Below are 14,211 nucleotides of genomic sequence, written 5' to 3'. Positions count from 1 at the left end.
TCCATGATGGTAAGTGCATTTAGTGATGCTGATTGGACAGGATGTCCCGATGATCGAAGGTCAACAGGTGGCTTTGCGGTGTTCCTTGGGCCTAACCTCATCTCATGGTGTGCCAAGAAGCAAGCCACAGTCTCACGCTCAAGCACTGAAGCGGAGTACAAAGCATTGGCCAATGCAACAGCAGAGGTAATGTGGATTCAAAAATTACTTGATGAACTTGGCATATTACATCCTCGTGCAGCTCGACTATGGTGTGACAACATTGGCGCCAAGTACCTATCTGTAAACCCAGTGTTTCATGCTCGCACCAAACATATTGAAATAGACTTCCATTTTGTTCGAGAAAGAGTAGCCGAAAAACTCCTAGACATCAGGTTCATTAACTCTGCTGATCAACTAGCACACGGGTTCACAAAACCTCTACTTACAACCAAGATAGGAGCCTTTAGAAACAATCTCAACCTAGTAGCCGGTTGAAATTGAGTAGGGTTGTTAAGAATAGTATATATGTGTGTGTGGCTAGAATAGCATCACGAGAACAACGCCATGAATAGTATGTATGTGTGTGTGTGGCTAGAATAGCATCACAAGAACAACGCCATGCTCAGGAATGTTGAGTGAGCGAGATTAGTCGTATGTATGTGTGTGGCTAGAGTAGCATCACAAGAACAACGCCATGCTCAGGAATATTGAGTGGGCGAGATTAGTCTTTGTTGAGTGCATGCTTAGGATCAACAACTGTAATACTTGACCATACATGTAAATGCCACGCAGTCCCTGCCTATTAAACACGGAGCCGAGCACCCAGGAAGGGTAACCGTTCAACCCATTTTTCTTACAGTTTCATTATTATTATTATTCTTATTTTACTTATACTCAAGGATCAATGTGTAAAGAATATTTTTCGCAAAAAAAGTGTAAAGAATATATTGAAAAATCTATGTCCTTGTCAAGTGGTGGGCAGCTAGCTGGCAGACAAGTCCACTAGTTGCTTTGCTGTCTTGATTTAATCAGTGAGAGTGATATGTACAGTTGGTAGCGGGCATATGGTCATTATTATTAGGTGGACTGTAGGCCAAAGATCTGCTCGAAAAACTGAATTAAAATGGAACAATCTCTCGAAACTAGAGTCCTTGTTTGCGTCTACACGAGAGGTCGTCGCTCATGATCTAAGCTGATGCCCTTCACCTTCGTATTTGGTTAGTACGTACTACTTAATTTCTGTTTCAGCATATCTTTAATTTGTTTGTATAAATTTGAGCACCATGATTAATTGGTAAAGTAATCTGTTAGCATACATGATGCATGCTCGATCTTAGGCCTCATAGAGATCGATGTCAAGTATGGAGGCTCCTAGTCCCACCACCAGTCCTTTGGACGGCAGCATTTTGAAGCTTCCGGGGAAGCTGGACAGGCTACTGCATCAGCGTCATCGTTACGGATGCATCCTGCCCAAGGGCGTGGAGGATGAGATACCTCTCATCAAGGGTGATCTCGAAGAAATCATGGCCATGCTCTCAAACCTTGATGACTATGAGGCTATGATGGTTAGGTGCTGGAGGAAGGAGGTGCGCGAGCTGTCTTATGACATGGAGGACTACTTCATCGACCAGTACGAGCACACCTCAGCTGCTGAGTCGTCCTTGTCCTTGATGATGATGACTGGATCTGTTTCTCGGCGACAGCGTCGTAACAAGAGCAAGACCACTGTCTCTAGGCTTGGCGATAAGATCTTGATAGCCAATAACAAGATGAGAGAATCCAGAGTGCGAGCACAAGAGCTATTTCAACGGTACATGAGCATGTACAATCGCGACGCCGCCGCCGTTCCTGTCTCTGGTTCAAGTTCAACTAGCAGATGTCATCATTCTAATTCCACACCCCGTGGTGGAGAAGAGAAAAACCTGGATGACCACCATGCTATGAAGGAGGCTCTGGAGCTGTCGTACGACATGGAGAACTTCATCGAGCATTATGGGCTACTCACTCCCGAGTCCTTATTGGCTGCTGCTGGATCCATTTCTGTCCGTAGCCGCCGTCAGGTTACTCATCATCAGCGGCCTAGTCGTAAGAGCAAAACAATTATACTCTCTAGGCTTGGTGAAAAGCTGAGGCAGCGCCTCTGCATGGCCAACATGATCAGAGAATTCAGCTTGCGTGCACAAGAGGCACTTGGACGGTACAACACGTATAAACTTGATGCCATTTCTGCCGGCCCTGCAGCTTCCTCCATTAGATCATGTACTACTACTGATGATGGAGTTTATTCTGGCTCGTCCTGGAAGTGGAATTCCACGACGTCGACGTGCGAGGATGATGTTATTGTTGGTATCAGTGCTGCTATGGAAAATCTCCAAGAGTTGCTCCTGACGATGCATGATGAAGGGCACCAGCAGAATCTTAAGGTGGTATCCATAGTTGGGTCTGGAGGAATCGGCAAGACAACAGTTGCCATGGAACTCTACCGCAAGCTTGGACATCAGTTCGATTGTCGCGCATTTGTGCGGACTTCCCAAGAACCTGACATGAGGAGGATTTTCGTCAGCATGCTCTCTCAAATTGGCCCACACCAGCCACCTGATAATTGGACGATACACAGCTTAATTTCCACCATCAGAGCACATCTGCGAGATAAGAGGTATGGGCCGCCTGCTGCTACTGTTAATTAAATACATATACATATTTGGGCCTTGTTTAGTTCACCCCAAAAACAAAAAAAAAAAATTCAAGTTTCCCCATCATATCAAATCTTGCGGTACATGCATGGAGCACTAAATATAAACGAAAATAAAAACTAATTGCACAGTTTACCTGTAAATCACAAGATGAATCTTTTAAGTCTACTTACTCTATAATTAAACAATGTTTGTCAAATAAAAACGAAAGTGCTACAGTTCCGAAAACTAAAAAGTTTTCGAAACTAAACAAGGCCTTGCATCATTATAAATTTTATTAGTTTGTTCGGGCCTTATTTAGTTCCAAAAAATTTAACAAAATAGATATTGTAGCATTTTCGTTTTTATTTGTCTGATCATGAACTAACTAGTCTCAAAAAATTCATCTCGTAAATTACAGATAAACTATATAATTAGTTATTTTTTTTATTTATATTTAATACTTAATATATGTACCGCAATGTTTAATGTGACGGAGAATCTAAAAATTTTTACATTTTTCTTAACTCAACATCATATCAGGAGAACATATATGATCTTGAACGGCGTGTCGCTTGGGCCCCATTTTTTCTAGGCACGGTGGTCTAAAGTTTTAGGTCCCATTTTACGGATGGGCCGGCAGAAAGCCCGCTAGCGCCGCAGCCGCCGCCTCTTCCTCCCCAATCCTGCTCCACCGCGCCCACGCAAGAGCTGCAGCCTGCAGGCGCCTCCTTGGTCATCTCTCCGTCCATGCTAGAGCCGCCATTCCTCAGTGGCTCGGCCGCGGCCCGGCCTCCTCTCGCATCGCGTCCTTTCAACGCCGTCCAGTTGCCCGATTGGATGGCGCGCGGCGCGACCTCCCCTCATCTTACCTTGCCGGCAGCGCCCAGCTTCTGCCCGCTGGTTATTCTCTCGATGGCTCGTCATTGCATTATAGTATTCTCTCGATTGTATTTACCACTTTTCTCTTGTTTTGTGATTTCCATGCTGGAAGCCTAAGCAAGTTTATTCCTGTTCTATTTTCTGCTTGAGCTGCTTGGGCTTTCGATTTAGGATTAAATCCATAATATATCGGCGTCTTCATTCTGGCCTCCTTTTTAAACCTGCTTGATAGGTTCATCATCCCGTGTAGGAGTAAGTTACAGCGCATTAGTTAGGTAAATAATGTATGCATCAAACCTGATCATTAGTCCTGGAACTGTAGTCCGAAAATTTTTCAGTAAATGTGTTTATCAGTGACCTCTGGTTTTTCTTTTCTCATATCGGTAAAGTAACCCTACTATGTATGGGTTGAATCAGAGAAATAAAATCTAGAGTCTGCTTGTGCAGTTCTTATTTCATGTTTGCCACTGATCTGAATCAAGGTTTTCACTGCACAAAAATATTTGCAGGTACTTGATTGTAGTGGAGGATTTATGTGCTACATCCACATGGGACATTGTTAAACGTGCTTTACCAGATACCAATTGTTGCAGCAGAATACTAACAACAACAGAAATTGAGGATCTAGCTCTTCAATCTTGTGACCATGACCCCAAGTATGTTTATAAGATGAAACCACTAGGTGAAGATGACTCAAGAACATTGTTTTTTAGTTCAATTTTTGGCCCTCAACATGAATGTCATTCAGAACTAAGGGAAATTTCTCATGCAATAATAAGTAAATGTGGTGGTTTGCCACTGGCTATTGTGACTGTCGCTGGTGTTTTATCAAGTAAGCCAGGCTTAGCAGATCAATGGGATTACGTCAATAAATCCATAGGGTACAGTTTATCGATAAATCCTACCAGTGAAGGGATGAAACAAGTCCTTGACCTTAGTTTCAACATTCTTCCCCAGCATTTGAAAGCATGTATATTATACACTGGTCTGTATGAAGAGGACATCATAATTTGGAAGGATGATTTAGTCAACCAGTGGATAGCTGAAGGTTTTATCGAGGCAACAGAAGGGCAAGATAAGAAAGAAATTGCCAGATCTTTTTTTGATAGGCTTATCAGTAGAAAACTGATCCTCCCTGTATGTATAAATAAAAATGGTGAGGTTTTGTCCTGCGTGGTTCACCGTATGGTGCTAAATCTTGTTATCAGATACAAGTCAGTAGAAGAGAATTTTGTCACTGCAATACATCATTCTCAAACAATCACCACACTTTCTGACAAGGTGCGTCGACTGTCTCTTCAATTTGGTAATGCAGAAGATGTGATACTCCCAATAAATATGAGACTGTCACAAGTCCGAACACTTGTCTTTTGGGGGGTCTTCAAGTGTTCGCCTACCATTGTGCTGTTTCATCTCCTTCAAGTTCTGATTCTCCATTTTTGGGGCGATAAGGATAACATCAATTTTGACCTCACTAGAATTTCAGAACTTTTCCGGCTGAGATATTTGAAGGTCACATCTAATGTTACCTTAGAACTAGGCAACAAGATTCGAGGCCTGCAATCTTTGGAAACACTTACAATAGACGCAAGAGTTAATACAGTTCCATCAGAAATTGTTTACTTGCCAAGCTTGCTGCATTTTAGTGTTCTCCCAGAGACAGACCTGCCTAATGGGATTGGCCACATGACATCGCTTCACACACTTGGATATTTTGATCTCAGTAGTAATTCAATAGAGAATGTACAGAGCCTTAGCATGCTGACCAATCTCGTAGATCTTAAGCTAACCTGTTCTACAGGTCAGCCAGAAAATATGTATAACAAAATGCAGTTCTTGCTGACCTCAATTCTTGGCAGACTCAGCAACCTCAAGTCTCTTACTCTTGTCCCAAGAGCTTCCACTAATAATGCAAAATCTACAGATGAGGCTGGTGCTACAGGCATGGCCATTTCTGGTGGCTTCAGCAGTTTGTCCTCTGCCCCAGGCCTTCTTCAGAGTCTTGAGGTTTCGCCACAGATTTGCATATTCTACTGGATCCCCAAGTGGATCGGGCAACTCCACAAGCTCCGAATCTTAAAGATTGGGCTTACAAAAATAGACAGGGATGATGTTGATGTTATCAGAGGATTGACTGCTCTTGCTGTTCTCTCCCTGTATAGCCAGACCAAGCCTGCAGCAAGGATAGTCGTTGGGAAGACTGGATTTCCAGTAATAAAATACTTCAAGTTCAAGTGCTGTGACCCTTTGCTGAAATTCGAGGAGGGTTCTATGCCTAATCTCTGTAAGCTGAAGCTTGTTTTCAATGCCAATCATGCCCATCAACATATTACAATACCTGTTGGCATCAGGTACTTGTCAAACTTGAAAGAGTTATCTGCAAAAATTGGTGGTGCTGGTTCTGATGAGTCCCACAGAAGGGCTATAGAATTGGCTTTCAGAGATGCAGTCAGGGTGCATGCTAGATGTGAGAGAGTCAGCATACAATGTGTACAGCAGATCATTGGTGGCAAGGATGATCAGTATAGCCTAGGGCGAGTGGAAGATTATGGGGATGAGGAAGACTCAGATGAACTTGTTGAAATGATGCCGGAGCATTATGGAGAAGCAGTGGATACAGATGCTGACAACAGGTCTGGATTTATCCTTGTAGCCATATAATTTGGTGTTCTTCTTCTCCTTTGTGTTCTTGCTTATTTGATTTGCATGGAAATTAAACTTCTACATTGCTGTCATCAGGTCATTGTTATCCGAATTGCATATTTTACTCCTCTTGAGGAACAAGCTCGACAACCAATGTGATGATATCACATACAGTATCCCCATCGTTGATGTCTACTCATACGACCCATGGAATCTTGAAAGTATGTTGGCACCAGAGAAAATAAGATTGGAGGATCTCCGTGCATGCCATATTTTTTTTCTTGAACACGCAAAAGAGCTGCATATCATTATATAAGAAGAAAATTGTGCATACCATATTACTAGTGTTATTATCTCTATCATTAGTATCACATCCATAGAAAGCATAAAAGTAAGTTTTAAACATTTGTTATTCAAAACAACTTCAAATTTTGCAATAGCATCCCATCCCACAAGTTACTCCAAGAGTTAAAGTTGTCAATACTGCCTACAAGATAGTTGCATTTATCAACCTGCGAGTCCAATGCTGCTGCAAAAGTCATTTGGCACATTTCCCTTGATACTCTTTTGACATTTGGCACATTGGACGTGATACGGTGAGACTGATCCACAGGTACGGAGGTACCTACTACATGGTTATGGAATGTAAGACGGTTTAGCAACGTATGCATAAGATATCATATAATCATGTTTGAGCACATATGCAAAGTAGAATTTATTTATTTTTTCTATAGTTATTAGAAGTCTATTGTCAAGGGCCTGTTTGGATGCTAAGGACTAATTGTTAGAGAGCTAAAAGTTAGTCCTAGCACACCAAATAGGAGGGTAAATAGATATACTAATTATTAGTCTTAGTCCAATTGCTATCAAAACCATGCACCACCATCTTGCTTAGTTGCTTGCAGGTAGTGGCAGCACGCATAGGGGACTGCTGTTATTTTTCCGCCCACTACCGGAGGCAAGGGGCGTCGTTCCGGTCAAAACACCCTCAGGTTACTGGAAAGTCACAGGTCTGCCTGGGTACATCTACTCGGATGAAAGACTTGCAGTTGGGATGAAAAGAACGATGGAGTTCTACCATGACCACTTGACATCAGGTACCAAAACCAAGTGGAAGATAAAAGAGTTTACAGCATTTCAGCATGCCACAGCTGGTGAAATCTGCACGCCCATGATGGTAATTTGATTCGCGCACTCTTGATTCCATTCATTCATGAAGAAACTGCCATGCTTGTACGCCTGAACTTTTCATATATAATGATGTTATGGGTGTCCGATTCATTGTGATTTTCTAAATGATACACATCAAGCATATGTTGCCTTGCTATAGCCAAGAAGCGAGATGAGCCTGTGTCAACTGTACACGGAATTGGCAGCGAATCCCGATTGCAGTCCAGCAGGTGTCCAGTATGATGAAAAATTGTCCGTCAAACAAAATAAAATTCCAGCAGAGGAACCATCAGTAGAAAGTGACATTGTTCAAACCCGCAAACATGCTGATAAGAGGTATGCATCTTCTTACATAGCTATTGTATTTGTAATAACAACAAGTCACAAATGCTAAAGTGAGAGAGAAGATTTCAGTTGAACTTTAGGATCATAGTTATCAATACTGTTGAAATTATGTATGTACATAGAAAAAACACGTTTATATGTTGACAGAGTTTTATTGAAACAACAGTTCTGTTATCATTTTTTGAATGGTTAAATTGTATATTCTAAGACAAATATAGTTAGATTTTGATTGATATTTCTTTTCTGCGATCATATATTTTGTTCAATTTTCAATTGTACATTCTGGGGTCAATTATTGTTAAACTTACCCGTTGGAGACTGTCGATTGACCAGAATGTCTATACTATTTGTGACTTGATGCAAGTATATGGCAAGTTTCCTTGGTTGCGTTTCTATACGTGGTCACCTCTTACTGACTTTCTCCTGATCGACCTTTAACATATGCATATTTATCTTATGTTCAAAAAAAAACATATGCATATTGATCTACACTAAATTCTATGGCAAATGATATATGAGGAATTCTGACAACATGCCGTTTGAGATTAATTGCAGGAAACGTAGGGTGGACGAGACCACAAAAACTGTGGTAACTATTGCCAGCCCTGATGTGAACGACGGCTACACCTGGAGGAAGTACGGTTCGAAACAAATCCTGGGCTCAAACTACCCAAGGTCAGACTTATGTGTAAAAAAGCAGTTATGACTTTATTATTATAAAAAATAAAAGAAGAATAGTTATTACTCCATCAGCGGCAACACCCATGAGGAGATGGAGTGCTTGCTGATTCAATGGATCGAGCCTGATAAACTGAAATTCCCACAGAGACTACTACAAGTGCACGCAACGAAGAGGCTGCCCGGCGAGGAAGCACATGCAGCGCCGTGACGGCGAGCCAATACTCTACGACGTGTGTTACTTTGGAGAGCACAGCTGCGATCTTCAGCAGGGGCACTCCAGTGAGCAGGGATCAGAAACAAATACAATATCAGGAGGATGGGAAGCAGCAGGGCTACCATTATCGGTACCACACGCACATGGAATAAGTTCTGTGGAGGCCATGATAAGCAGCGGCAGCCTCACCGCGCGCCCCAATCCAGGTGTCTCCTCCTTGCGGCCGTCGTCCATGGTCACGAGCCAAGTAGTGATGAGCAACCCTGACGACGATGGCTACTCCTGGACAAAGTATGGCCAGAAGAACATCCTCGGAGCGAAACACCCAATGTAAGTGACGATCGACCGTGCAACTAATGCACACTCTTCCAATCCATTTCAAGTTTCCAACACATTATTCAAGTGCTGCCTCCGATCCTGCAGAAGTTACTACCGTTGTGCGCATTGGATCGCGCAGGGCTGCACCGCAACTAAACGATTGCATCGCAAGGAGGATGCCGACACGTTGGGCTTCGATGCCATCTACTACGGGCAACACACTTGTGATCAGATCGCACACTCCACTGACAATATCAGTAGCCCCTTGGGCTGTACCACCACTGGATCTACTTCCAAGCTGGGCACCGATAAAATTCATCCTGAACAAGGTGGACTTTGACTTTGGTCAACAATTAAGAGTGAAATGCACCATTAGTCTATCAACTTGTCCATCTGTGTCACTTCAGTCTATCAACTTTGAAAGTGCATTTTTTTGGTTTAAAACCTTGTTAAGTGGTACATAAATAGTTCATACCTCTTTGTTTCGTGAATAGATATGACATGATTTCGTTCGCTTGTCTTATAAGCCGTATTTTTTCTGCCAGTCAACAATATTTTTCTCTCACGATAAATCAGAGGTCAGCAGGCCAGCGAACAGAGTGGCCACATGAGGGCTGAGTGGTGCTTTCTTTTTGCCAATAACCCCCTCTCTTTCTCCCTCTTCCACTTCACCCTACTCTGGCTTTCAGGCGAGCGTAGGCAGGCAGCCCACCACCACTGCAGCAAGCAGGTGCACGAGCAGGCGAGCCGCTGCAGCAGCCATGCGGGCGAGCAAGTGCCGGCGCCACCGCTGCTAGCATTGAATACGAGCGCAGCGGCTTGAACTGGTGCCGGGGTGATGGCAGTTGCTCCAGTGCTCCACTGAGGCCTTGTTTAGTTCCAATTTTTAGCATTTTCATTTTTATTTGATAATTATTGTTCAATCATAGACTAAGGCTCAAAAGATTTATCTCGCGATTTATAGACAAACTGTGTAATTAGTTTTGGTTTTTTACTACATTTAGTGCTCCATTCATGCGCCACAAGATTCGATGTGACGGAGAATCTTGAAAAGTTTTTGGTTTTAGGGTGAACTAAACGAGTCTGGACAAAACAAAGAAGTCGATAAAGGTCCACGACATCATGACGAAGCTAGATCATGCAAGAAGAGGGAGAGGGAAGCACACAAACGACTTGGGTATGGTGAGAAGCTTCACAGCGGTGATGACGGACCGCGGTGGCAAAAATGGCGCGCGTGGCCTATTCTGGCCAAGAGGGTTGCCACGACTGGGTCCAAACAGAGAACAAGGACAAGGCAGCTCTGGCTGTGAAAGGAATCGGACGGGGGCGGCTTGACGGCGGTGAATTTTGACGGCGCTCCTTCACTTTATCCCTGTTCGTGCTCTACTCCATACCGAACCCGCACCGCCTTCCCGCGCCATGCCCCGTGCACACTTGCCATGCCCTAGGCATGCACCCTCGCCGCTAATCCGTGCTGCTGTGTTCTGCTCGCTGCAGCCCTAGTGACCCATACCCTGCGCGCTAGCCCCCATGCTGTAGCAGCGCCCAGATTGTTCACTTCAGTAGCCAGGTGCATTGTCCACGTCAGATAAATTCGTGAAACGAAAGTATATAGACTATTTATGCACCACTTAATAAGGTTTTGGACCCAAAAATACACTTTCCAAGTTGATGGACCAAAGTGACACAGACGAACAAGTTGATAGACTAACGATGCATTTTACTCTTTTATTAACTAGCAAATATGTCTGTACATCGTTACAACGGGAGGAAAAAAAGTGAAGATGGAGATGAAGACGAGAATGCTATATATCTATTTATGTTTTACTATTATTTTATAAAATTTAAATTCTCTTTATTACGAGATAGAATATCAGAGGTGGTCTAAACAAATTTGTAAAGGCTGCCTCCAGAAGGGGGCCTGTGTTAAATTAGTATTTTTTTACAGGCAGTAGCTACATCCACCCCTTTAGATAAATCACAAAAAACAATAAAAAGCACACAGGCAAGTTCGTCGAGGCCGCTGAGCCTGCCGCAGCTCCTACGCTTCATCGTTGCAGGCAGACCAGTATTTGTCGATGCTCATGCGATAGTGTGATACAACGATAGTGATAGTGATGATCAAGACATCACCAGTGGTAATACAGTACACCAACGGTGACATCACCGTTAGTAATATAGTATGCCAATAATGATGATCAAGACGTCATAGTTCCATCAAACAACACAGCACTGGTGATGAGCCTTTCATCGTCGCCAGATCGTACAACGCACTGACGAGAGGCCTTTTTTATATTTTAACTCTTTTTTAAAAAATATTTCAATATTAATCCTCTCAAAAAATATATTACATTTCATAGCTCTTTTGGTCGCACCAATCCCGCTGCGCGACCAAATAACATAATTGCGCCATATGCGTTGGCGTGGCAAGATACGACGTACACAATCGATGACATTTTCGACGTGGAAAAGCTTATCGCGCCACATGCGTTGGTGTTACAGTGTAGTCTTGTCGCGCCACTGGGAACGACGTGACAAAACCAAACTTTCAAAAAATCATAATTCTTCGATATGATATTGGATGAAGATGAACTTTCTAGTTTTCAGTTTCTTCATTTGACGATGTTAAGGTACTCAAAAAATTATATAAAAGTTCAGCACCATAATAATCACGTACTTTTGCTTATCGCATTACTAAATGTTGGGGAATGGCCGCATCCTTCCCTCTGGTAGCGTCGAAGGATATCCTTCACCCAGAGAACCTCCGTGCGAATACGTGCGGAGGATCCTGAGAAAGACTAACGATGACGACCCATCTTGTCGTGCTGAGTGTATGCAGGGACTGAGGCACCGGCGGAGGCCCGCAAGGAGAGAAAGGACGAACCTCCGACCCTCCCAAGTCCGAGGATGGCGAGGGACGCGGCGGAGGGGAGGAACTTCCGATGCGTCCAAGCTGAGGAACCTCCGACGCGGAAGCGTCGATGGACCGGCGGCCGAGCGGGCTGAAGAACCACCAGAGTAGCCGAGCTGAGGAACCTTCGACTCGTCCAGGCTGAGGAACCTCCGACGGAGAAGCGTCGAAGGATCGGTGACCGAGCGGGCTAAGGAGCCTCCGGAGTGGCCGGGCCAAGGAACCTCCGGCGCGGCCAGGCTGAGGAACCTCCGACAAGGAAACGTTGAAGGATCGGCGGTCGAGCGGAGGATCCAAGCCTCCGACCAGCTGAAGCCCTAGACAGGGGACACACGTAGGGTTCGAAGTGTGAAATTACGCGAACGGCTTAGGGTCAGTAGACTGTGATGTGAGAATATGCTGGAATATTCTCCCACCGTCACGGGACATTTCTGTAATTGTTTTAGGTCGGTTTCCGAGGCCTATATAAGGGGTGTGATTCCATCATTAAAAAGAGAGAGAGCATTCATTGTTTTCACCTACTGTCGAGCCCACTGTCCACTGCTGTTCAGCCTCTCACGACATCGAGTGAGAAGGTTCTTGTTTCACTGTGTTGCAGGGGAGTGCAGTACGCATTTTCCCAACATTGGCGCCCACCGTGGGGCCCGAAGGATCACCTACGATGGCTGGAAAGAGATCAAGCACCACAAGACCTCGGGCGGAGTCCTCCAGGAGAGGAAGGCCGAGGAGGGCCGTGCGGAGTGCATATGCGACCGCAGAGCAGGAGGGCCCTGAGGATGATGTGCAGCCTGAGGATGTGCGGCCTAAGGGTGTGCAGCCGGAGGCTGGCCAGGATCCTCCTCCCACCGCAGGGCCGGCACAACCCACAGCCACGCAAGAGCTTCAGCTGCTGCAGGCGTAGCTGCAGGACCTTCAGCGAGAGCGAGACCGGATCGCTGCCGCCTACGCCGCCAGACAGGAGGCAGCGCTAGCAGCAGCGCAAGCAACTGAGATCAGGCAGCAACTTTCAATCTTGCAAGCAGAGATCCTTAGCATGCAACCTCCACCACAACCGATGGTCCAGCCGATGGTCCAGCCCGCGGTTCTACCCGGCGTTGGTCCGACAGTAAATGTGCAGCCGGCGATCTACAGTGACACACTGCGGAGCACATTGGACCTTCGCTCACCTCTGTCAGAAGGTTTGCAGACCTCGCCCTGGCCTACTGCCTACAAGCCGATCACACTCCCCAAGTTCAACAGAAAGACAGACCCCCGCCAATTCTTGATGAGTTTTGAGGCAGTTGTGGCTTCAGCTAGGGGGAATGAAACTGTAATGGCGAAATCCTTTGTGATCGTGGCCGAAGGAGGTGCCTTGGCCTGGTACTCGATGCTCAGGCCTGGTTCGACCTATTCATGGGAGAACCTTCGTGACAAGATTTTGGCAAACTTCCAAGGATTTGCTGTTGAGTCACTGACCTCCACGGACCTGTTCTAGTGTCGCCAGGGTCAGGGAGAAGCACTGCGGGACTACTTCCAAAGGTTCGTGCAGACTAAGACAAGAGCACCCGGCGTGCCGGAGGAGGTTGCCATAGAGGCAGCCATTAAAGGCCTTCGCATAGGGCCCTTTGCAGCCCACTTGGCCAGAGAAAAGCCAGCGTCCATGCACGAGCTGTACCACGAGTTTGAGAAGTACTGCAAGTCGGACAACGACTTTCGCAAGAGGTTGGAGGAGCAGAACTCTCAGAAGAAGCAGGGCAATGACAGGAACTCGCAGAAGAAGAACCTTAGCCAAGATGAGCGCCGCCCACAGCGAGAGGCTAGTGGGCAGATGATGAATATTGAGCAACCAAGGAACGACAAGCCGGGGCATAACCGCCCACCGGCAGAACCGCGAAACTCAGAACGCGGATCCAATCAAGTCACAGGAGGAGGTCAGAACAGAGGATGGCAAAAGAATCAGAAGCAGCGGCAGCAGAAGCAATATTGTTTCTTCCATGGGGAGGAGATGGGTCACTCCACTAGAGATTGCCCGGATGCCAAAGAAACTCAGGAAAGGATCAAGAGGAGGTCGGCACCGCAACCCCCGCCATCGGTCGTCCAGCCGCGGGAGGTAAATCACACATTCCCACAATCCTTCTAACACTCATATGTCAGAGGATCAAGCCAACAGCATCTAGCTCCAATTCAGCCCGGCGCGTTGGCTTCCGCATACTATCCTAGCTTCCTACTAGCTTGGCGCCCACCACAGCAGCCCACAGAGCACAACCTGTAGCCAACCTATGCTCCACCCCGACCCCCGCAGATTACATACATCGAAACCCCGTAGCCCCACCAGCAACCGCTACCTCCTCCACCAAACCAACTGCAGCTAATCCAAGCTCCACCTCCCCCAAAACCAGAACCCCACCCTGACA

The 14,211-nt window shown here is 45.5% G+C and overlaps 1 protein-coding gene across 2 annotated transcripts; it reads left to right on the top strand.

The window, feature by feature from the left end:
* Window positions 1,024–9,430, top strand: LOC8071916. 2 transcript variants are annotated; one of them, XM_002462150.2, is made up of 9 exons: window positions 1,024–1,199; window positions 1,320–2,638; window positions 4,046–6,169; window positions 6,276–6,400; window positions 7,085–7,356; window positions 7,510–7,685; window positions 8,250–8,369; window positions 8,521–8,919; window positions 9,013–9,430. In XM_002462150.2, exons 2-9 carry the CDS (start codon window positions 1,335–1,337, stop codon window positions 9,245–9,247), a joined length of 4,755 nt encoding a protein of 1,584 aa, XP_002462195.1. In that variant the 5' UTR covers window positions 1,024–1,199; window positions 1,320–1,334; the 3' UTR covers window positions 9,248–9,430. The 2 variants fall into 2 exon arrangements, with proteins under 2 accessions (XP_002462195.1, XP_021308502.1); XM_021452827.1 differs by having other exon boundaries at window positions 1,294–2,638; window positions 9,013–9,407.

The sequence above is a fragment of the Sorghum bicolor genome, chromosome 2 (assembly GCF_000003195.3).
Source record: "Sorghum bicolor cultivar BTx623 chromosome 2, Sorghum_bicolor_NCBIv3, whole genome shotgun sequence".
Lineage (NCBI taxonomy): Eukaryota > Viridiplantae > Streptophyta > Magnoliopsida > Poales > Poaceae > Sorghum > Sorghum bicolor.
Note: the sequence above shows the minus strand (reverse complement) of the source record. Positions and strands in the feature narration are given on the sequence as shown.